This window comes from Malus sylvestris, chromosome 6 (assembly GCF_916048215.2).
Source record: "Malus sylvestris chromosome 6, drMalSylv7.2, whole genome shotgun sequence".
Classification (NCBI taxonomy): domain Eukaryota; kingdom Viridiplantae; phylum Streptophyta; class Magnoliopsida; order Rosales; family Rosaceae; genus Malus; species Malus sylvestris.
This window is the reverse complement of record NC_062265.1, coordinates 23,865,088-23,889,400: the sequence shown is the minus strand read 5'-3', so window position 1 is coordinate 23,889,400 and position 24,313 is coordinate 23,865,088. Positions and strand designations below refer to the sequence as shown.

Here is a 24,313-nt window from a genome sequence, read left to right as displayed (position 1 = left end):
GAGAGAATCCATTTCCTTTTTTTACCCCCACAAGTAAATTACAACAAGAATATTATGTCAAATAGAAGCTGCAGTATCGAATTTGATGTAACTTCTACTTGCTGAATATGATTGATATGAACTCAATTCCTCAGCATTTTCAATCTTTTAATTAGTGAAAGATTAGCATACCAACTTGAGGGAACATAATCTCCAAAAATAGGGTTTAGGTGGGCCCCATTGCAAGAGATTATCAACGTCAAATTAAGATTCTAAACCCTTCCACCCCTTTTGTCCACAACTTTTAGGCTAATGTTAGGAGACCGCTATTTAGACTGAATTTTGTAAACCGTATAACGTGATTATTAATAATTGAATTATTACTTAAATATTGATTAAAGTCTTTATTTTTTCATTAGTGACACATCACATTATTTATAAATTTGGTCCAAAAAATTAGTCTGTCTAACATTACTCAAATAAACCCACATAAATTTGTGTTTTCCATTCATTACTAAAATAAGAGTTGTTTATTCTTAATACAGACATATTTGAGTGAATTAGAAAACAATATTGTTGATATAAGAATAAACGCTCTTAACCATTTGAAGAAATTCAAAACTTCAGATGGAGGAACAAATGCTCTTGACCGTTGCGCTGCAGAGGCTATTACTCTTCTGCATTAATAACACCTTCCGTTTTGGCAAAAATATAACTAGGATTCAAAGTGTAACAAAGCTATAAGATATAAGTTTTTTGTAGTCCACCTTTTTGGGGACCGAAAAAACTTACAAATGTATTTTAGCCTCCTCTTAATTATCATCATATGATTTATTCAAAATTGAAACTAAAACGTGCTGTTTAAAGTACCAAGTCCAGAATTTATCCTCAACTGCTAGATCGTACCGCGATAGTTAAACTTACATGGATATAACATCCCAACTTGTAAGAAAAAAAATGTAAAGTTAAACCTATCCGCATGCTGTAAAATTGGACATTGCTTGTACAAACTTGTCAGACGCCCACTTTCCTAACTTTTCTTTGTTGGGCCCACCCTTCCCTTTAGTCCTTCAAACCTTCAAGTTATGGACCAAAGTCTATGCACTAGAGAAGAGATTTTTTTCGAATCTCTTTCACCAAGGTTATCAGATCAAGTAATTTAGATTTTAGAAATTTTATTCAACGATAAAAAATTATTATAATTTCTAAAGGGTCAAAGCTGACAACCATACAAATAGCAAAAGCCCACTATTCACCACCCCCGAAAAAGAAAATATTAAATGTCTCCCTCTTTCCTTTGTCCCCGCTTGTTTTTACTTTTTTTTTTTATTGTCACAATATATTTTGTTAGAATAGTATTGACGGAGTTTGAATCTATCCCGTCATGTAAAGATGCAACACTTTTCCACTATTGTAGTAAAGCATCACTAGCCCATGCTTGTTTTACTTTGCTTTGGCTAATTTAACATGAAACTAACTCAAAAATTGTTGTGGCTCAAATTTCTTTGGATTTTTGGTTATCTTAACTCTATTAATGCTGACATAACAACGTCTTGTTAACTTGTCTTACATGCTCGACAATATGACACTCCTGCCAAAAATTCTCTCTAAGCTAAATGCTATTGGAGATGTGAACTAAACAAAAGTGAAAGAAGATTCATAACATTTTTTGTTACAATGTGTGGAGTGTTACATTCACCATTCATCTTAAATTTATCAAATATAAAAATGGAACCAAACAATATAGAGGATTCAAGTTCAAAGAAATGTTTCTCAAATCCAACACTCTAACAACGTAAAGTATTTTCGCGACAAAATTGTGAATTTAAATTAACGATCAGGTTAATTTGATCCGATGAGGTGAATTTAAATTTAAAAAAATATATATTACACTCCAAATTTAAAAAATTAATTAATTATATAAATAAATAAAAGACAAAGACAAAGACAAAGTGTCTCTCTCTCACACACACAATTTCACACTTTTGTCCCGACTGTGAAGACGACAATATTTACTCCCAATCCCACCTCCAAAATCTCCCCTAAATCCTCTCTCTTTCTCTCTCTTTCACACAACGATCCCACTATTCCACCGCTTCTCTTAATTCCACAATTAAGCTCAATTAATCAACCATGAGCAAGCCTCAGCGGCCCAAACCGCCGCCGTCCGGCCGCACGAACCTCGCCTCCTGCATCGTTGCCACCATCTTCCTAATCTTCGTCGTCATCGTCATCCTCATCGTCTACTTCACCGTCTTCAAACCCAAAGACCCCAAAATCTCCGTCTCCGCCGTCCAGCTCCCTTCCTTCTCCACCCAAAACTCCACCGTCAGCTTCACCTTCGCCCAATACGTCTCCATCCGCAATCCCAACCGGGCACCCTTCAACCACTACGACAGCACCCTCCAGCTCTTCTACTCCGGCAGCCAAGTCGGGTTCATGTTCATACCCGCCGGCAAGATCGAAGCGCGTCAGACCCAGTTCATGGCTGCCAACTTCGCCGTCCAGTCGTTCCCGGTCTCCGATCCCAATCGGGCTTCCGGGATGGTCCAGAACCCAATGGAGCCCACTTTCGGAGATGGGTTCAGCGGGTTGAGCGGCACCGGCGCCGGACCCAGCGGGCCCACAATGCAGATTGAGTCGCGGTTGGAGATGGCGGGTCGGGTTCGCGTCATGCACTTTTTCACCCACCATGTGGAGGCAAAATCTGAGTGTGAAGTTTCCATTTCTGTGAGTGATGGATCTGTACTGGGTTTTCACTGTTAGCTGTTAATTTTATTATTATTATTTTTTAACATTTGGTGAGTGTGAAATTAGAGAGAGTAGCTTTTTGTAGATTTTGGCAAAATTGGTAACTTTGGGTGTCCAATTTGTTAACACGTTTCATCAAGGGAAATGAAAAAAATAAAAAAAAAGTAATTTTTTGACAAATAATTTAAGTGGAAGTCTGATGCATCTGGGTTGGTTGGTTGGTTTTTGATTTGGGGAAGAATTTAGGGTTCTTTAATCCTTAATTAATTAGGCTAGGTGGTTTAATTCATAAAGTTGAAGCCTTTGGGTAGCAGAAAGCGTACTAGGCTACTAGTAGTAGGTGGGGATGATTGGGGTTCGGCAGTGATGGGAGGATAAGGATCCGGATTCTCTGCCGTTCCACTTTCAATACACTTTCATCTTCTCTTATTTTATGCAAACATAGTTAAGTTACGTCAATATTTTATATTGATTTTTTTTATAGAAATAATAAGATAAAAAACAATAAGAATATAAAATGTTGATGTGGTTTAACCGTGATCACACAAATAGAAGGGGATGGGGGTGTATGTGAAGTGAGAGGGCAAATAAGCCAAGTTCGGAGGATAAGCTCAAAGGATAGAACTTGGCTGCTGAAAGAATCAGCAGCACCCTGCTGTTCACCAATCACAGCTAGTTGTGATTAAAAAATCAACAATTTGAACACGTGTTCAATTGTGATTGGTTATCAGCAGGAGGTGCTCTTGATTCTTCAGCAACCAAGTCCCAAAGAAGAAAAAAGAGAGAACCCCTAATCTCTATTTATGACCGGTTACAATTAAAACACATTAACTTTTTATATTAATTTTTTATAAAAATAATAAAACAAAAAATAAAGTACGAGAAGAGGAAAGAGAAAAAGATGAAAATAAGGGAGAGAATCTTGAGAAGCAACTTAAATAGAACGGTGTTCTGTTTACGTAGCGTTAGCGTTCTAATCTAATAATAATAATGTATTAGCAATTTAACATGTACAAATTTCTCTTTTGTATAACAATGATTACTGAACTGCAACGGTACAACAACGGTTTTAATTAAGTTGAATAAAAGGGAAGGAGGGAACAGTGGAAGGTGTGGTTCATAGCTTTATTTATTTATTTTATTTTGATATCTGAAGGGCGTGACTAATCTCGAATGAGGACCGAAAAAGCTAAAGGTTTCAACTTTTTTCTTTTGACATTTTATCATTGGGTTTAATGAATGTGGAGACTTGAGAATTGAGAGATGGATTAATTAGTGTTTAAGTAAAGTTTGATCCTACGATATTCCCCAGTGGAAATGTTTAGCTGATCAGATTTTTAGACCATGGTAAATAAAATAAATCTGCCCAATTAATTAATTATTTGGGGGGTTTAAGGCAGAGATTTTGGGTTATGGGTCCCGACTCCCAATCACCAAGTAAAGAATCTCATTTGTGCCTAATAATTTTGTTACATAATAACATTTAATTAATTTAAAATACTATCACAATGTATTGTATTACGCGGAAATGGTAATTCAGTAAACACTTGTCTTTTATAATTATGTAGTAGGGTGTGAAGTGTGAATTCATCACTGATGTAACTAAAGAGAGAGAAAAACAAGATTTGGCTACTCAAAATATGAGTAGAAACTCCTATTCAAAATTTCTTAAAATTATTTGTTGTCAATTTATAGAACTTCGTGTTTATAATCAGAACGTTAATATTATAAATTACCCTGTAAAGATCGCCTTTGCAAAAAACTAATTAAAATTAAGGTCGTTTAATCATCAAACTATTTAAAAACAAATAAACGATATTGGTAAAAGCATTACAAACTATCTATGTATTTGCTACAATCTAATACTTTTACCAATATCGTTTATTTGTTTTTAAATAGTTTGATGACTAAACGACCTTAATTTTAATTTATTTTTTGCAAAGATGATCTTTACAGTGTGATTCATAGTATAAGCAGTTCTGATCATAAACATAAAACTATGTGATTAAAATACTAAGAGTTTTAAATAAGAGTTCCTATTCATTTTTTAGTAACCAAGTATCGTTGGAAAACCAAACAACAAATTGGCAGAGTTCAATGGAGAGCCAAACAGTAGACAGGACTCCAACGATGCCCGGTTGGTCATGGCATTGAGATTCGAGATTGCTTTTTTCACTATTTCCTTGTTTGTTGCACACTGTCGCGGTAAAAAACAGTAAAAAGGAAAGGTTGTACGTAATTATCTGCCTTGTCACTCACATGTCACTTTGTGTCCGGTTAACAGAGAAGCCATCGCCACGACGGAGGGTCCCAACCGGTAAAAGGGATGTGTTTGTGTCCGGAAAACTGAGAAGCCATCGACACGACGGAGGGTCCCAATAGGAGTTGCACTTTCGATTACAAAGTACTTATGTGTCCATACTATATAAAGAATTGTACCCTTCATTTCGGAGGAATTGGAACCTTTCGAGAAGTGGTATACTAACTAACTCTAGAACAACGAATCACGAATGCAAACTTTCACGTTTACCATGATGCACTAGAACAAAGGCATTTTAGTAACCATCAATATCCGTCACGGTGCGGTTAAGGTAAATGAATAAACAACTTATATGAGATCGGTATCATTTCAACTTACTCCGATTGTTGAAAAGTTCAGTAAACCGCTTCACATCTGAGTAATGTAGGATACCCCTTGTATGGAGAACTCTTCAATCTCCAATTGCTCTTCTTCCTCATTTCTTTGCTGTGTTCTTTCCAAACTATTGGTTGATGTAAACAAGCTTGGAGGCTGCTGCTTTACTGCTCACCATAATACCGAAACGCTATTTGTATCTGTGGACCTCAGAAAGCAATTGCAGGTCGTCTCTCCACCACTGATGAATTCCATGGGCTTCTTTCAGATCCCTTGAAGGGGTTAAATTAACAGTCAGCTTTGCAGAAGGAATGAGGTGCAATGGCGGCTCAGGTGCTGCCTGCTTTCCCATTGCGTGCATTAGTAGACCCCCCAGAGAGTTCTGGGTTGCTAACCGCTCAATGGCTCCTGCTCCAATGTCCTCCATCTTTTTCCTATGTTCGAAATACCCTATATATTCAGAGCATATGTCATCAGCTGGATTGACAAATAGACCTGGGAGCCATGCAGCCAGAGTAGTGAATGGTTCGTCTTCTGGTTTACTTCTATGTTGTTGTTGTTGTTGTTGTAGCTGCTGCTGCTGTTTAGCCTTCATAGCAAGAGCGAGTCCAGCAGTAATCACACTGCCTGCAAACCGAAGCCCATGCTTCACTCTCGTATCCTGAATCCTCTCTATTGGGGCCGACACAAATGGCGGATTGAAGAGAAAAGATTCAAGATAATTGCCAGAGCTAGCCATAGTTTTTCCAGCAAGCATTGCCATGGCTGACCCCAGGGAGTGGCCAGCTAACCAAACAATTGAAGGACCTGATGTAGCAACCATATTTCGGACAGCTTGCATAGCAATCTCGAAGCGAGATGTCCTGTGAAGTCCATTTCGGATCACCTCAACATCCAACTCAAGATCTCGTGAGACTGAGTCATACTTTGTTAAGGTGCCTCGGAAGGCAATTACATAACAAGGGCTTCCTTCCGATGGACGGTTACAAAGAGACGGTGGAGGTTTAAACTCGTATAAGGCACCAAAGATAGAGAAACCAACATCATCCACAAGCTTACGGAGCAGCTTAAAATGGAAGAACTCCCACCAAGGAGGAGCGAGGGCTTGGGGCCCTTCTCTTTCCTCTTGGCGGTCCCGTTCAAGAACATAGACACCCTGAACCAAACAGGCAGCAACAGATCCTTGATGCTGAGTGTTCTGCCTGCATAGGATGACACATATTTTAAATCCCATACCATCTTTCAAATTCAAAGAGAAGGAAAAGGTAGCTTCTAAGAGATAGTACTGGAGGCAGTGGAATTCTAGATAGAAGCAATTTTCATCATGACCAACCTTGATAACATATAGACAGGTACACAATCATTTTAAGTTTCATGCACGAACTTTGTACAATTGGAGGCTTCTTGTGTAAGATAGAAAGCAACTTCCAGATCTTACATACTACATGGAAATGTGAATAATATTAATATGACATAATCGTGTGTCCGAGTGCCAACGCAAGTTACATAAATTGTGCAGATAGACTACGTGCGATATAAAAGAATACATTAAGTACCGATCTCAACCAAGAACACACAAGCCAGTATATTGAACTTCTTGTAGTCAGTAATTGACATTGAGATAACCATAACATAAGGACTAAAATTCACATCTTCATCTATACTAGCTTTTCACTTTGATAAAAGTCGAGGTGTTCGGATGGCTCAAACAAGGATGCAATTAATTCATGTCGACAATTTGGAAGCGGATTGCCCTAATGTTGGAAACAGAACGCCTTCAGCGATAATCGAAATTATGAGAGTATGATCGATGATTACATAATCTAGTAAACATCTCACTTCAAATAACAAGGAACTAGCTCTACACAATCCATCTTCATGTAGCTATGTTATCATCTTAAGATACAAATCCATTAAAAACATGCTCCATACCATTTTCGTAAAGATAGAAACGAATATCAGATTCATTTACACCATACGCTAGGTGCAGTCGTTTAGAGTTTAAGGGTTTAGGTGCAACGATCTTACCAGTCAATGGAAGTTAGGTGCAATGGTCCTGAAAGGTCGAAACTTTCCCTCTCCGAGGCCATTTACGCCATACGCCACTCTCCCCGTTTCCTCGATATCCTCCAAAGTCTTTCGGGCAGGATTTGCACTTCTGCATTCCACAATTCCACAAGGAAAAAGTCACTACTCATTGATACAAAAACTTGAATACTAAATCAAAAGCACACAATACACTACAGAGAAATTGAGATGCACAAACAGTATGAACCCAATTCGTGCTTCATGCTTTTTGTCTAATTTGATTAAGATCTGACCACATCCATTAACTTACATAATTTTGAAACTAATTAAAATTTGCTAAACCGGGCAGATAAACAATTGGAAAATGAAGGAGATTAAAAAAAATGTACCTGAAGAAAATAAACGAGATTTCCTATGAGGGCTGAGCCGGCTGGTGCTTTTTACAGAATAGCGAATCGGAATAATATGAGATCCGAAGCTTCCTTTGGGTCGGGTTTGGAAGTTCAAACTGTCAAAACCACCCGCTTTCGAAATCTTGGTCCGCTTTGTCGAAACGACCCGCTTGGCTTGACCTGTTTTGTCTCCGTGTTGTTTTCTCCTCCTCGTACGTCGTTGGGTCAAAGGTATGGTAGTTATATTCTCAACGGTATGTCGTTCGCTCCCCCTCCCCTCTCCCCTCTCCCCTCTCCCCTCTCCCCAGCGGCCAACGAAGCTTACTTTTCGCATTTGTCATGGACCCATGTCATGTTTGAAATGAAGATAAATAAGTAGTGTAGAAAGCGGGACCAACCGTTAAGTAATACCAGTTTATACAAAATCTAACTGTTGCATAACTCAATAAGATCTCCATATGTCGAAAAAGCTTTCTCAATCTTTAATCCCATAAGATTCACCGTTCATTGGCCCACTAAAAGCCTTTCCTCTACCACCAGCGACAACTGAGGCTTCACCCGCAATTGAGCTCTCGGTCTCACCTAGCGTAAAAGAGAATCGATTCTCTTGAGTTAACCGTTGGAAAAGAAGACCGTCAATTTTTTGCACAATTCAAAGATACATACCATAGAAAAAAATTTGCAACAATGAAAAGTGTAGAAAGTTTTCCTGTGTTTCGTAGGGTGTTGATAATATTTTCATTATTTAAAATAGTGAAAATTGACAGCTAATAGCAAGTTTGCCCTCTATCTCAATGGTGTAGAAGAATATTACCCTTGCATCATAACATGGGTTTAAAGTTTAAACTCCATCAACGACTAATCTAACAAAATCTCTCGTTTGAAAAAAAAAAATAGTGAAAATTGATAATTGGCCTAAAACATTTACCAATAGTGGTTCAAGTTCCGACTGCTCTTCTTGCCGAGCTCGTTTTAAACTTCCATTTTTCTATGCACCTAAGTTCGAATCCCACATATTTAAATGGACAACGGAGTGTCGTTCGTTAAAAGGCCCAACTTGCACCACAGGCACGCTCGAAGCAGAAGCAAGTTGCAAAAATGGCACATCTGAAGCAAATCATATATATATACTATAGAAATGTTGCAGTTGAAAAACAGGCATAGCGATATCAAGTGAAAGATGGCATCACCTCACACAACTCGTTAGTACATGAATAAAAATAAACAAGATGCCTCCGAACCCGCCTTCCTTCCCACCATTACAACTAAATCGTAAATGAATGAATCGTGTGGCCATCTCGACAAAATCCACGTTCGAAAGGTATAGCAGATGTGTGCTGCAAACACATCTACTTCGCCCAAGCAACTGAATCCATTTCTGCTTGAGCACTCCTGTATAGCTCCAGCCTCTTTGCAAGGGAAGTACGCCTCTCCATTACTGCCGGATCCTCATTCAGTAACGACGACAGCCGCTTTGTCTGTTCAAAAAATTCAGAGTTAATCCAGAGTCAGCATCTCTCTCTACAAGGACCGTCAATTTTCGACGAAAGGACAACTAGCAAAGACGGGTAGAGGATATCTCTACTTACCTCCAGTTTTCCCAAGTCAGTGAAGAAATGGTCAAGTAAGCTTCGTTTCGCCTCTCGAACTTGGCAATAGACCACAGACTTGGGGATGGAGTTACGCAAGCTTGCGCATACCATATTGACATACGCCAGAACATTAGACCCTGTTTTTTATGAGCAAAGAATTTACCAACAGAATAAGGTGTCTAGATATTGGTCCAATAGAAAAGAATAGCAATGTGTAAACCTCCATAGAATACAAGTGAGCCTAATTTTTAATTCATGAGACTCACCAATCCGCCTGAGATATGAATCATTGTATCTATCAAAAAGTGAATGCGATGGGTTTCCGCCCTTGTCAATGTCTTGGGGAAGTTTACGGAAGAAATCAACCGTCAGGTAACTGCATTCCATATCAACTAGCTGTAGTGTTGCCTTCTTGCTTTGTTCTCTCATTCTCTCGAGCGACTCAGTAGCTGCATTTGTAACCTCTACTCTGAGAGCAGGATACTGCTTTAACTCCTGTAAGACAATGAGGGCAGCGTTAATACAAGATGAAAACAAAAAACAAAAACGAGGAAATGGACAGTAAAACGAGACTAACACCAAAAGATAACAAAAGGACAGAAAAATCAATGGAAGAACTAATTGAACATGGTTGTGAACATACTGGAGTCTCACTGATAGCCTTGTGAACCAGATCCTTCAAAATGATGTGAACCTGGTATAACAAAAAGTTCAAAATAACTCATCTTAGCACAAGCAGCGTGATAAAGTAATTACCAACATTTTGCACAGAAGGAAAGGAAACCTATAATCATACCGCATCAACAGCTGCCTCAGCAGGACCTCTTATGCTAACTACAGAGGATTCAATGAGACGACGATAACCTTGTTCAGGAGCTATAAGATGAGGTTGATATCCATCAGCTTCAGTAATGAGCTTTCGTATATTTTCCATTGAAAGCTGCTTGTCAAATTGCAATCTTTTCAGAGCAGCAGGAAGCTGATTATCAAAAACATTGTAAATCTTATCACCACCTGGACGCCTGTGGATAAGAAGAACATATTAGTATAAGACTATAAAATCATAACAGACAATAAATATTGAGCCAAGCACCAGTATTGTAAAAGATTAGTGTGGTAGATACATACACGCCATCAAGATGTTCTTTATATATCCCATCAAAAAAGCGACAAATCTCCATGATGGTATACAGTTTACCCTGCAAGGCCAAAGCAATCAATCAGTAGCAACTCTTGTAAAAGTTAAAAATAGAGGTCAATCTTCATAATCACTTGACTTTAAAAGCAAGACATTTCAAAAGAATACAATGAAAAACAAAGCAAACTTACTCCAGCGTCAGCAGAAATGGGCTTTCCAAGACGACTCAGTTCAGTTTCAAGTTCAGCAACAGTCTTGCTAATAAGGGACTGGATGCCCGGAATTTTTGACTTAATTACAGTTTCCAAATGCTGAGACAGTAACCATCACAAGAATTTAGTGAAGGCAACCACGATTAACCCAAGGTAAATATAAAAGAGCTACTAACTTGATTTCTTGTTATAGTATACCAAAATCAGATTGAAGTAGGGTATCAGTTTCATACCTTAGAAAGCATTTTTGCTAGATGCTCAGAACCCATTCTGTGAGCAAGGTGCTTGTATTCTGGGGTGGTAGAAAAATACTCACGTTCTCTACGCCTGGCAGCAATCATGTCAACATTCTTGTTAATATCTGCTTGTGAGCGATTCACAACCCCAACCCAAGGAAACTTTAGCCGATATGACTTTCCTTCCAATATCTAAGAAACCCAAAAAGGAACAGAAAATCAGGAGTCAGGATATAAAAATGCAAAATTATGCAGCTTCCATCTATTAAATAAGGTTATCCAAAATGTATGTATTGCCAAGTGACCACTAAAATTTGAGATTTGCTACTCATTGTGACTCAAAAAGAGACTAAATATGTATGTTTATATGCAGGCTTGATCTGGAGTGGACACTGTTATATGTATGTCATAATTGAGTCTAGCACTCCATAAAAAAATAATAAAGAAAATCTCAAAACGGGAGGAACTTGTTGAAGATATAGACTTTATGGACTTGTGATATATTTGAACTCTCATAACAAAACCAAGAAAATGTATGACTAAATAAAACTTTTCATATGGATTGATATGAATCAGCCAAGATACCTCTTTATCCTAAACGATTCTTGAAATATGTAGCTATAAATAAAACTTTTCTGGACTATAAAAAAGTCAAAGAAAGATATTTTGAGCAATAAACCAAGAATTCTTTAATACTTTATACTTGTTAATGGTTGTTTACCAAATTATCCAGTCTCAAACATTTAAAACAAGATACTAGGCCAACTTACTTCAACTGCATCAGTACCCTTGTCCATAAGATCAATCTTTGTCAAGACTCCAAGTGTCCTCTCCCCTGCAAAAAGAAAGGGAATATACTCAATCCTTCCACATCTATAGTTTCCTACATACTTTTGCAAGACATGGTAGTCAATTGTGGCCACGACTACAAGATATCACATTTCAGTATATTGATATAATGATTCCTTGATTAGCTGAACCTTTTCTTAGAAAGCATGATGCACAAGAATATGAATATAGCAAGAGAATATTTACAATATTTAGAAAATAGTATTAGGGTTACCTGTTGGATCCACTTCGCGAGAGATCCTAATTGCATCAGATGTAGCAAGATCTTGATTGGCAGGTGAAATAGCTAGAATTATACAGTTGGGCTGCATAAAATGTTTATCAGACAATATGGTTCAGGATAGTAAAAATTTGAAAAAGAAAACATTCCAATGGATATTACCTTCTCAATGTAGGAGCGAACCATGTTTTCAATATCTTGTACAATATTTTCCGATTGACCCTCTACATTCCCACGAAAGGTTGTTAGAAAATCTTTTATAAAGTGCCTACATAATAATTGCCAAATCTATGAGATCCAAGATACTTACCAACAGCGACTTTTGTAAGCCCGGGAAGGTCAATAAGTGTCAAGTTGACAACTGCCAAGAATCAATATAAATTTGATACATCAGTAAAAGAGATCATCAAAATATGCATACATAAAACAACATTACATGAAAATGTTATACTGCGGACGTATTAAAGAAAGGAAATGCTGGACCTCATTCCCTGATATTCATATTTCATTAGCCGAGGCCCAAGGCCTTAATATTTTTTTAAGTGGACCAAGTAGAAACATCATTCGAATTTATCTGTTGTCTATTGTTTTGAAAATAAATGCGAAACTAATACGTACAGGACTTCAGCAAACTGATATATTTAGTGGGGAGAAAGGCCGGTATTATAAAAAGACATTTGACCCAGGATTGTCTTATCACATTCAAACTATTAATCAAACAATCTATGATATTTAATTTGAGTCTACCAACTCTACCCCAATTGTTCCTTGTTCCAAGATACATGGCAGTACCACATTCTCATTCCCATTCCCTAAACCATGATGCTCCAAGTTTTAGGTAACTATAAGCCACCAATTAAAATAAAAAGAAGTAAACAAGTCAACAATCGCTTATCTTACCATTAGGAGAATATATGCTAAGATGAATTGGAACGCTAGAGATTTGTTTACTGCGGCCGGTTTCTCGATCTGTCTCGTCTGAAATCTCCTTTCTCACAGCAGCTGCACAGATGTTAATTATTTAAAATGAAATAAATATGCAGATAGCTCTGTGTGTAAATTTACACAATAACATAAATAAAATATAAGTCTTCTTCTTTGTGATATAACTTTGAAATTTTCATATGGGGAAAATCATCTAAGATGCAAAATCTTTACAGCAAAATCTGGATACCAAGAAAATTAGTGGCATTTGTCACATTGCGACAAAAATGCAAACAGGCAAATTAGAACGAAGAGAAAGAAACTTACCAAAATCGGTGAACCTCTTCCTTGGAAGATGGAGAAACTCCGCATATTCTCTGCTTCCTTCGTCAATCTTATGAAGTTGCAAGACAAGTGGACGCCGAGTAACAATTCCTGCAATTATTTCCCATTCAAAAATATCCAAGAACAATAGTCCATGTTAAAAAGTACATACACGAGAACTAACACCACAAGAACATCTAAGAAACTGAAGTCAACATACTGAACGACTAAACAAATATCACCAACCAACAGACAACCAAACCACACAAAACTAAGATTGCTTGGGATTTGATAAACTTACCAGAACCACGCGGTAAGAAATCCTTCCCAACAATGCTCTCCAAGACAGAAGACTTCCCGGAACTCTGCAGAACAGAACAAAATCATAAGGACACATTATATATACGAAAATAAATCCATTCCCTCTACTTTTTCTTCTACAATTTGCTATTGTATTCGACATGCCTTATCTCATTTTCATTTTTGCTCCAAATTAAGCTAGTTTCAAGTTTCAAACTTTGGATCCAAATTTTTGTAGATCTGTGAAAAATCAAACTAATTTACAACTCCGCACCAATTTGTGCAACAGTGTTCAAGCAATTAAACCAAACCGCCATAATCAGCACTGCTAAATACACAATTAAGATCTAAGCTACAGAGCGATTGAACACACAACCAGAATTCATATGCATGAATCAATCGTAGAGGTAAGATTGAAGGTGAGGGATCGGGAGCTGACCTGGCCACCGACGACGGCGATGGCGGGAAGAGAGTCCCAAAGAGTCGGTAATGCGCTACCTTCGCCATAGTCACCTAGAGCAGTACAAGCTCTCTGGATTTTGTTCACCAACGAGATCAGGTTCTCCATTCTTGGCTTCGGAAGTTGGTGGCAGCGGCGACGACTACGGCGTCAGAATCAGATCGCCTGGATCTGAGGCGAGCTCGAAACTTTGACGTTCAAAGACCTAGATCTGCGGTGGTGACGATGATGACGGGCGAGGAGAGAGAGAGAGAGAGTTAGCTTTGAAATTTCGAAATGTGTTTGTGTTTTAAAAGGAAAGTGATATGAAAGTGCGACGGGTGAGAGAGCGGTTCGAATGGGAATAAACGACTCAGCGTTGCGTTGAATTGAACCTGAACTCGACACGACTCGACTCGGCTCGACTCGCTAGATCCGCGTTTCCTTGTTACTCTTCACTCTCCACTATTTGTGGGTTGGACATTTTCTTATTTTTATTTATTTTTGAGAATTTATGTTTTTTTATATAAGGTCGAAAAAATGATGAGTTTGATTCTAATTTTATAGAAATTAAACTCGTATTTTCATCAAAAAAAGAAAAGAAATTAAACTCGTATAGTGAGTTAGAAAAATTTGAGTTTTATGATAGCAATTTCAATTATTAAGTTTAATATATTAAACACATGACCAATTATTTTACCGAAATAAAAGTGAATAAACCAATCATAAATATAAGAAAAATAAATAAATAGATCAGTCGCATGATTAATAGATAGAACTAAACTCTATCAAATTCATACCATTATAGCAATAGTGTTATAAGAATTAAACTTAAAGTGTTATATATAGAGTCAAACTTACGTAAATGACGGTGGAAGACCTAAGAAAAATAAAAGCCGGTTTGGGATATATAATATTTTTATACAACGACATAAGAGTGACGGGAATAAATTTGTATCGAACTTAACATCTACGATATTTGAACCGAACTATCACCCTACTACTCTACTCTCCCTATCCGAATCGATCCTCTCCCCTCTTCCCTCTCCGTTTCTCTCTTGATCCTCTATTTCAATCCATTTTATGAAAATGAAGGTCACGAGAAGAGGAAATTGTTACTCAATAGAAAAGGGGAAGGGTGTGTGATCATTGGCATCTTGCCCGTCAACTTCGATTGGTCTTTTTCTTTCCCTTTTAAATTTAAAAGTTCGAAAACAACTTTTATTTCCCAACCAAAAAAGTTTTTGGATCTTAATATTCAACTTGAAAATACCTCTTCTTAGAGTCATAGTTTCCTACTTACTACTAAAATAGAATACCAAACGGATCCTAAGTTATTAACATTAAAAAACAATACAGAAAAATAAACAAAAAATTAGAGCACAAATAAAACTCGGTGACACGTTCATGCTTATTGTTGTAATGAACCTTTACAAGGCGTGGCCCTCTACTACAGTAGTGGAGATGAGTGTTGCCTTTACACCACAGCATGAGTTCGAATCTTGTTGGCTTTCTAATCTAACATTTGACCTAACAAAACTATCGTTTTAACATAAAAATAAAGGGAACTTTAACGAAAAATTTTCAATATTGTTCACTTTAACAAAAAACCACATTTTTACACTAAAAAGTCAATTCTGATATTTACTTTACCCTTTATTTTGTCATTTTTGTTAAAACTCAAAGTTTTCAAGCTATTTTAATTAGTTTTCCTAAAACTAAATAAATTAAATAAAAAACACATTTACAAGATTCATTAGACGTCTTATAACTCATTTAACAATTTTTGTTCCCCTTGTCATCCACATCATTTTAATTTCACGTTAAAAATGTCAACAATCATTTAGTACTACAACATAGTAGTATTTTTTTCATTTATAAGTGAGAGATCTTAATTTCAACTCTCATTTTGTTAGACACATTTTTTTCATCAATGTGTGCAAACTTAAGTCGTTTTTCTCGGAACAATCTTGAGATCTTAAAACGATAACATAAGATTGACTAACAAAGAAGAATATCGAAATTTACTTGGCCTACCAAAATCCCTACCAGTTGTTGTATAAGGTTATCAAACACTAAAAAGAAAGAAGGATTTCAATTGTAGTGTGCCAAAACCAGTGTTGGAGTTTGAATCATATCCTACTATTGTTGAACCGGTGGGCACACTTTTCCATACACAATCATTCTGCCTTCTCTAATTTCATATGTTATTTTTTAATGAACATTTTTTATATGTACAAATTTTCCATTAATGCGTTGCGATAGTTCGGTTAAGTTACACAATTAGCAGTCTAATTTGGTATCGAATTCGCCATCCACGAGATTCGAACCTAAGACTTCTCACTTTCGAATGAAGAGGAATAACACCAAACCGTAGTCCTGAGTGACTGCGGTTTTAACAAAGTTAAAAGCGAATTGTCCAATTATAGACAGCCAATATTCTTTTTTTATTTTATATACCTTGGTTCAACCGACTAGTCTAAAATTGTTTGAATTCACATCCTTGTACTTTAGTTTTCCAATAGAATATTGCTCGAATAAAAAACAAATTGACAGACAACAAAAGTCAAATAATGACATTGAATTATAAGAGAGGCGCAACATGCAATGGCCACAAGACGAAGGAACCCATTTTTTTGGAAGACGGTCGGCCAAAGGTTCAACAAGATTCAAGAACTAACCAAAACAAACTGCAAGGGGCCTTGGCCGACGGCCATGACATGAGAGATCTCAAGAATTGGTGACGTGATACGGTTGTCCGTACATAAAAATTTCTCCTTGACTACCTTGTACTAATAAAACGACGCATAATCTTTGCAAGGCCACTAAACCTAAATATAAAGCATAAGAAACCATCACCCTTTGGAAAGCATAATAATCATTAAGAAAACATATGAAATTCAATAAATTAAGAAAAAATATTAACGTAATGAGAGTAAATTTGAAAAAAATCTTTTCAACTTTCCAATTCATGTCTATGTGAATTTGAATTTGTGCTCTATTTTGAACAATAAAGAAGGAAGGTCCCCCATTTTTTTGGAAGTTCAGGTGCATGCTATATTCAAACTCCAACCCAACGGCACAATGCCAAGTCCCATGAAAATGTCTCTTGTTATTACCTCCTTTGTAACGTTTAAATCGTATATGATATGCTAATTCAGTTCAGAGATTCGTTTAACTCGTTAATTCAGTCTATATATTTGTCCAATCTAAATAGGAGATAGAATTTTGAACTCTCGAGCATCTTCAAATTTATAGAACGAAGTACCGTCACACTAAAATCGAGTTGTCCAATGTGATTCCAAACACAAACCTCAGTACAATACTCATAACTATTTGTATATGTTTCTTGATATGAAATCGTATTTGTATCCCACTTATATATGTAGCCATCTTCCCAAATGATGGTTACATGCCCCATTTCTACTAGTTTCGAAGAGTATGTTGTACATTCTCTGCACTTTAGTTTGAATTTACCTCGTTTATATTATAGTGTGGGCTCATCTCTTGACACATCACCATGGAAGAATTGTTAACGAATGGTTATATTACAGTTGGAAAAGATCCGTTGGCCTTACAAGGTCCATTCCTGCTACGTTAACGAGAGCAATTTATATGGCACGAATACACCGACGCCATAATATCCCGTATCAATAAATCAAAGACATGTGAACAAAAAATTGTATGTCTTCATTGGTAAGAAAATTACTGTGTCATATAAGTCTGCATTGAGTTTACCAAAAAAACGACGCTTTGACTTATAACTTCATTATCGTTAGATGAAGACCTATCTGACGAAGACTTATTCAACACACAAATATCTTGTTTTGTAAAGCACATGATACAAACACGCTCTTTTACTTGATGGGCTGTCCAGAACCGCACATTTGACGTACCACACCAAGGTCAGTAGGCCTTTCTCCTACACTCTCCCAAATTCTATGTATACAGTTTTGAAAAGTGTTACCTACACATTCATTTTCTATTTCTCACACCCCTTTTAATTCTTGACGATCGAATTAAATGAATTTTAGAAGATCAATAGCTAAAATGGGTGTGTGAATAACATGATCCAAAGTTTTTACATCTCTAATTTAATGTATGTATACACTCAAATATAATACAAAACTACAAAGCGTACACAAATTCATGGTGCCACACGCATAAGCAGCACGAATGCAGCCCATTGGTACATGTAATTCTACATGTACAAGTTAGTTGTGTTCGTGTTGCTTCCGGGCGTGCCATGGTGCCATCACGCAACAGGCCGATCCCCATTGGAAGGAATGAGCAGTCACTTGTTTCTGCTTGGCTAAGGGTTTAAAGATCAGATAAGTTTCTCGTGTCTGTTTTATTGTGTTTTCTATTGCTTTAGAACCACGAAATTTTTTATACACTGCAGTTAATAGTGTACCTAATTTGACTTGGAAAATGCTCGGAATTCGAACTCCGAGCATTTTCCAACTTAACTTGAGAAAACAAGGGTAGCCAAGCAGTACAGAATAGTTTGGTCATGGCTTAATTATCTAGTAGAATATCGCGCAAGGATGAAGGAACCCAGGCACACAACAGAGAGATGACAAATCAAAAGCATATATGTATCAAACAACACGGTCTCTTCCGGAATTTCCGAATTCATGTATTGCAAATAACGGTAAAAAGCGGTTCGATCTCATGAATTTATTATTCAAAATACATGTAGGAGCATCAGTAACAGCGATTGGTTAGAACTGCACTACTAAAACTGTGATGATCAAGTAAAACTGTAAAACCAAAACATAACATTAACTGGCCTGAATCGTAACACCGCTGTGACCTACAGCTTAAAGATCTACGATCGAAGCTCATGAGAGAAAGAACCTAATCTCTGCAAGGCCACTAAACCTTTACATCGAGGGTGAGAGATGACGACCACTAAACCTAAATATAAAGCATATGAAACTATCACCTTTCAGTTGCTTAGAGTCTGCATGTCCAAAGCTATACGGATTTTTGGCTAGTCTAGTTCCACTGTCGATAAACACTAAACTAACATATAAAGCATATGAAACTATCAGCTCTCAATTGCTAGTCTGAAGTTTCATAGCCATATGGATTTTTGCTAGCCCAGTTCCACTGATCCCGGCACATGTCGTCAATGGAATATTTCGCCCTGCAAGGTAATTACAAATGTAAGATATAAGGGTTGATGGCACACTGCATAATTTTTTCACAAACACTAGGTACTCACTTCCAGTTCAGCTCTCTCTCCGCCTTTTCTGTCGATGCATAGACAACTTCCGCATCTCCAGGACGCCTCCCAGACGTGAGAACAGGAAGTTTCTGAAATATTAACAAGTACACAAATAAGCTTAACCAAAATAATAAATGGTCGAACATAACCAAACTAATAAAAGCTTTTCTGTATACTGTGGAACTGGAACAAGATCAGAGATTCTTCCAAAGAGTGAGTCGATCAAAAGAATTGAACACAATATTCTCCAACTATATAAATTCTAGAATTCGCTTATTTAGAATAATCTCATGTCAAAACTCTGAAACGTTAACCACACTTTTGTCCAATTTGATATAAAATATTTGACTACGCAAACACAAGTCACCTCTATCCTAAACAAAATATTTGACTACACACTCACATAATGAGACCCCAATTTTACATGCAGCACAATGTTCACAGCAGATTAGGGTCCAGAAATCAATACAACAACCGATGTTTCTAAGCACGGAAATGTTTCTAGGAACCAGGAGGATAGCGAGGGAAGTAAATGGGAAATATTTGCAAAAACAAACCTTTCTAGATGCCTTTTCAAATGCTGCAACCATCTCCAAGACTGATGTTCCTTTACCCGTTCCTAAATTGTACACCTCACAACCTGTGGATTAATACAGTGTGTTAATAGATTCATCATCTCTGTGAAACAAAAGCAAAATAAAATGTGAAAGTTCAATATTGAAATTTGTCTGAACCACATTAACATGAGATAAATAAACACCAAAACATCACATTTGAGGCAAGATTTTTTAAATAGTCTGAGGGTGTGGTCTTGCATAAAATAATCTCCGGGTCAAACTAACAGAAACAAGACAAGTATTACAGACAAAGAAAATGGTGATATAGAACCCCTACCCATAGTATCCTCATCTAACTTGTGCAATGCAGCAATGTGACCATCTGCCAAATCACATACATGAATATAATCACGTACCTGAAAAGGAACAAACACCATCAGAATTAAACCTCCAACAAAAGTATTCAGCGTAAGACAAATAGAAAAACCAAATGATACCACCCTAAATCCCCATAATTCATGATTAATCAATACCAGAACAAAGATGAAGTATTCGAGATATCTCAAGTAATCAAGTAAACTGAGCATCTATATAAATTCGGATATAGCCCAACCAAGTTATTGCAGACATGAAAAAAATTGCTTAAAGCAAAAGGCTAAAATGAATACATACCCCAGTACCATCTTTGGTATTATAGTCAGTTCCAAACACTGTCACGGCTGGACGCCTGCCTACAGCAACTTGCTGCACAAACGGCATGAGATTGTTTGGTATCCCACGGGGATCCTCACCAATAAGGCCACTAGGATGTGCACCGACTGGATTGAAATATCTCAGCAATATGATTTTCCAGTCAGAGTCTGAGCTGTAAATATCTCGAGCAATTTCTTCAATGAAAAGCTGAAAGATAACCTCATTAGACCTCATAGAAAAATATACAGGGGATGAACAAAAGGTACATCTTCTGAAGAAAGAAACTGCTAGTGATGCTCTCACTGAGAACTTAACCAGACATTTTGAACTAGATGTACATTATTCTGGCCGTATTATACCTTCGTTCGTCCATAAGGATTTGCTGCAGCAAGTGGGAAGTCCTCTGTACATGGGACCACCTTCGGCCAACCATAAACAGTTGCTGAAGATGAGAACACAAGCTGAAAACATTCAAAGTATGCGAAACCCGTGTCAATGAACGATCATATACATCCAAAATCTGCATTTAAAATATTCTCCGAAGAAGTACCATCTATATAATTTGGGAACTTGAAAATGATAAACAAGGTGTTTGCAATCAAAATTATATCAAGGCTGAAGGAACATAAGAGAGAACCTTTTTGCATCCATGGGCAGCCATGACTTCCAACAGAGTAATTGTCCCAATTAAATTGTTGTTATAGTAAAGCAATGGTTTCTGAACACTTTCACCAACTGCTTTGAGTCCAGCAAAGTGTATGACAGCATCAAATCTGCAATTTGGAGAGATGAACAAGGGAGGTTACAACAGGAACACCATAAGTTAGATGGCAAAGTCAAGATTGGGGGCGCTTTTAGGTGAAGATGCTTACGGTGTTGAACAAAAGAGATTATCGAGTCCCGCTTTGTCCCGGAGGTCCATCTGCAGGTGGAATTGGAAACAGAGTTATGATAAATCATGATCATCCATGAATCAATGAAACAGTATGTCTGTCTAATATGATACCTCAGTTCTGCATAACTTTCGCAGCAGTTATATTAAGGCACAAACATCAAGAAATTTCCTAAATTTCCCTAATTTTCAAATATAAAAACACAAACTTGGAAACCCAGAAAGCAGAATTAGAGTTCTCCAAAAATACCCACCAAAACAGAAAATTAGAAGTAACCCAATTGTATATATTTTTGTTGTTTATCCAAGCCAATTAAAATACCAATTTCTGAAACTTGGGTATAAATATTCAGTCCAAAAACCCAGAGTGTCGGTTTCTGCCAATTGAAAATTCGAAACTACAACTGATCAAATTAAACGAACAATCACCCGATTATCAAAATTAAACACAAAAATTCAAAACCCAAACCTTGTGGAAGGAGAGGTTTTTGCCGAATTCACGAGCGAGTTCCCTGACGCGGTTAATGGCGACTTCGGAGGAGTTGTCGAGATTATCAACGACGACGGTTTTGAAGCCGCCGAGTAAAAGCTGAAGCACGGTGTGGCTGCCGATGTAACCGGCACCGCCGGTGACCAGTATGCACTTGGCCATGGAAGCAAGCGAATTAGGGCTGTCAAACGACAGCGCAGTACACGAGGCAGAGGAGGAAGAAGAAGTGGTGGGAATGCTGGAAAGCGTGAAGATCTTTGGGTGCCGCAGCAAAAGCATGAAAAGAAGACCAATATATAGGAATCGCCAATGGTACCAGTCGCCAGCGGTTACTTTAATTAAACAATTAATTTAATTAATTAATTGATTAATTAATTTTCCAGAAGGAGGACGAAGAAGAAGCAGCAAAAAAGCAGTTTAAAGTCTCTCTCTCTCTCTCTCTCTCTCTCTGAGAGAGGGAGTAACTGAAATTTTGGAGTAATTAAATGATTAAAAAACGTAAAGAAATTAAAAAGGCGGTTTCGGGGTGGACCAGATCTGACACGTGGAGCGATCTCGGGTGGGGTGGGGCTTTGTGAAGGTTCGAAGACTCACATGTCCACCAGCGGAGTGATGGCGAGGACTTGGGTGTAAAGTTACGGAGGCGGAGGAGGAGGCGGCGGGCGGTGATTGGTGACTGCTTTTGTTTTAGGTTAAAATCTGGGATTAAAAAAAAATCTGGGATTAATTGATTGAGTTTAAGGTTGGGCCCATGATCTCTTGTGTAATCGCTGGCATTGATTGGGTGAGATTGGGAAATTAATTATGGCGTTTAACGTTACTATATTTGAGACAAAGAAAGAAATTGACATAATTTGACCTTGTTTAAGGAGAACTGTTTAATGTTTGACACTACGGAAAATGAAATGAATGATGAGAAAAGTCACGTTTTTTAGGAAAATATTATGGAATTATTTTTTTAAGCTATATTTTATAAATTACATGATGTTACTGTCGATGATTAGTTTCAATTTATAATGGTTAAAAAAGGAAGTCGAATCATAACCTGCTACATAATATAATTTAAGTGAATGATCTCTTTAGCATCATCCTATTTTTTCATGGAATCGATTTTAAAAACTCTTTTCCTTTCGAATATTGTTTATCAACAAAGGGAGTGTGAATATGATTCTTATTGGGAACTTTTTACAATTTCATTACACTAAGAACTAGTTTTTTCTTTTTGTCTAACCACCAAGAACTAGTTAGTTTAACATTTTTTTTTTCCAAGGGAAACCATTGAGGCTTCTTTCCTCCTGCTAACAACTAACTATTTCAGGCTCGTTTGGAAACTCTTTTAAAATGATTGAAAGTATTTATGGAGAAGTGTTTTTGAGTTCCAAAAGTACTTAAAGTGCATTATGCAAGAAACACTAATTATGTGTTGGTGTTTCTTATAAGAAGCACTCCAAATTCTTTTCAAGATGCAGGCTTCGGGTACATCGTAGATGCTTCTGTTTTCAGCCATTAAATATGCACCCTATCCTACTATTTGTACGTATTCTATATCAATCTTAATGAATATTGTACTTTTTTTTCTCAAAAACCTCTTACCAAAAACACGGTAAATGCTTCTGTTTTTGTTGTCCTACAACATATAGGCTTTGGGATTATTGTGCGTATGTTATTCACCTATAACTTTTTTTAAGATGATTGAAACCGCTTTTAGTAAAAATATTTTTTTGGTTTGCAAAAGCACTTAAAGTGTTCTACAAGAAGTATCAATTATGTGCTCCTTGCATGAAGCAATAAAGCGTTTTTCAGGATTCACTTGTCATTTTATTATAAATTGATTTCAAGAACACTTTCAACCATTATGAAAACATTTTCAAACGATCCCTTAACATTGTATTATTCATTGCCATATAATGACTCCAAAACTATTGTAAGTGGATGCAACACCACATGATGTGCTAGCTAACATAAGCGTTATGCATTCCATACCAGCCATAAGGTTGATCATTTTCATATTAAGTTTACATATTAATATTAATAATAATAAAGGAAAACTAACGAAAATAGCTTAAAAACTTTGAGTTTTAACGATAAGGACAAAATAAATGGTGAAGTGAATAGTACCATGATTGACTTTTTAGTGTAAAAATGTGGTTTTTCGTTAAAGTGAATAGTACCATGAGCTTTTCGTTAAAATTCCCTAATAATAATTGTACAAGTGCTATAATATAAATGAGCTCATAAAACACTATGTCAACATGTCATATTGTGAATATTATCTCAGTCGATTTTGCACCATATATAAAAAGAATATAATTTTATTAGCTTTATCTAAATTTAAATGAAATGATGCTTGGATGTTTACATAAGTGATTGATATCAAGAATTTATTCTCTTTCATTTTTCATGGCTAAAAGTTGAAGAACATATTCTAG

General features: G+C 36.8%; 4 protein-coding genes across 5 annotated transcripts; 1 reads left to right on the top strand and 3 right to left on the bottom strand.

The window, feature by feature from the left end:
• Positions 1-1,957: 1,957 nt before the first annotated feature.
• LOC126626734 (uncharacterized) lies at positions 1,958-2,776 on the top strand. Its single transcript, XM_050296132.1, has one exon. It carries the CDS (start codon positions 2,113-2,115, stop codon positions 2,743-2,745), a length of 633 nt encoding a protein of 210 aa, XP_050152089.1. The 5' UTR covers positions 1,958-2,112; the 3' UTR covers positions 2,746-2,776.
• A 2,325-nt stretch (positions 2,777-5,101) lies between these two features.
• Positions 5,102-8,071, bottom strand: LOC126626732 (GDSL esterase/lipase At4g10955-like). Of its 2 annotated transcripts, XM_050296131.1 has the most exons (4): positions 7,783-7,800; positions 7,394-7,523; positions 6,699-6,806; positions 5,102-6,567 (listed from the first exon to the last, which is right to left on the bottom strand). In XM_050296131.1, the coding sequence occupies exons 3-4, from the start codon at positions 6,707-6,709 to the stop codon at positions 5,556-5,558; spliced, it is 1,023 nt and encodes a 340-aa protein (XP_050152088.1). In that variant the 5' UTR covers positions 6,710-6,806; positions 7,394-7,523; positions 7,783-7,800; the 3' UTR covers positions 5,102-5,555. The 2 variants fall into 2 exon arrangements, with proteins under 2 accessions (XP_050152088.1, XP_050152087.1); XM_050296130.1 differs by lacking the exon at positions 6,699-6,806 and having other exon boundaries at positions 7,783-8,071.
• An 822-nt stretch (positions 8,072-8,893) lies between these two features.
• LOC126626731 (dynamin-related protein 5A) lies at positions 8,894-14,334 on the bottom strand. Its single transcript, XM_050296129.1, has 16 exons — positions 14,020-14,334; positions 13,582-13,645; positions 13,284-13,391; positions 12,933-13,034; positions 12,343-12,393; positions 12,195-12,256; positions 12,027-12,117; positions 11,734-11,798; positions 10,961-11,155; positions 10,707-10,826; positions 10,506-10,576; positions 10,174-10,399; positions 10,021-10,071; positions 9,644-9,872; positions 9,375-9,514; positions 8,894-9,263 (listed from the first exon to the last, which is right to left on the bottom strand). The coding sequence occupies exons 1-16, from the start codon at positions 14,146-14,148 to the stop codon at positions 9,135-9,137; spliced, it is 1,833 nt and encodes a 610-aa protein (XP_050152086.1). The 5' UTR covers positions 14,149-14,334; the 3' UTR covers positions 8,894-9,134.
• Positions 14,335-18,637: 4,303 nt separating this feature from the next.
• On the bottom strand, positions 18,638-22,337 carry LOC126626730 (UDP-glucose 4-epimerase GEPI48-like). Its single transcript, XM_050296128.1, has 9 exons — positions 21,864-22,337; positions 21,375-21,424; positions 21,140-21,275; positions 20,862-20,963; positions 20,482-20,709; positions 20,147-20,225; positions 19,810-19,892; positions 19,250-19,341; positions 18,638-19,171 (listed from the first exon to the last, which is right to left on the bottom strand). The coding sequence occupies exons 1-9, from the start codon at positions 22,161-22,163 to the stop codon at positions 19,087-19,089; spliced, it is 1,155 nt and encodes a 384-aa protein (XP_050152085.1). The 5' UTR covers positions 22,164-22,337; the 3' UTR covers positions 18,638-19,086.
• Between the last annotated feature and the right edge of the window lie 1,976 nt (positions 22,338-24,313).

Excerpts from the sequence above, each read along its gene's own strand:
- LOC126626734 (XM_050296132.1), top strand. The coding sequence starts at position 2,113 with ATGAGCAAGCCTCAGCGGCCCAAACCGCCGCCGTCCGGCCGCACGAAC.
- LOC126626732 (XM_050296130.1), bottom strand. The coding sequence starts at position 7,455 with ATGGCCTCGGAGAGGGAAAGTTTCGACCTTTCAGGACCATTGCACCTA. Across the intron at positions 6,568-7,393 it reads CACCTAACTTCCATTGACTG|GCAGAACACTCAGCATCAAG; the intron begins GTAAGATCGTTG and ends CATCCTATGCAG.
- LOC126626731 (XM_050296129.1), bottom strand. The coding sequence starts at position 14,148 with ATGGAGAACCTGATCTCGTTGGTGAACAAAATCCAGAGAGCTTGTACT. Across the intron at positions 12,257-12,342 it reads GCTTACAAAAGTCGCTGTTG|AGGGTCAATCGGAAAATATT; the intron begins GTAAGTATCTTG and ends GTGGGAATGTAG. Across the intron at positions 9,515-9,643 it reads TTCATATCTCAGGCGGATTG|GGTCTAATGTTCTGGCGTAT; the intron begins GTGAGTCTCATG and ends CATAAAAAACAG.
- LOC126626730 (XM_050296128.1), bottom strand. The coding sequence starts at position 22,163 with ATGCTTTTGCTGCGGCACCCAAAGATCTTCACGCTTTCCAGCATTCCC. Across the intron at positions 21,276-21,374 it reads AATCTCTTTTGTTCAACACC|ATTTGATGCTGTCATACACT; the intron begins GTAAGCATCTTC and ends TCCAAATTGCAG. Across the intron at positions 20,710-20,861 it reads ATCCTTATGGACGAACGAAG|CTTTTCATTGAAGAAATTGC; the intron begins GTATAATACGGC and ends GTTATCTTTCAG.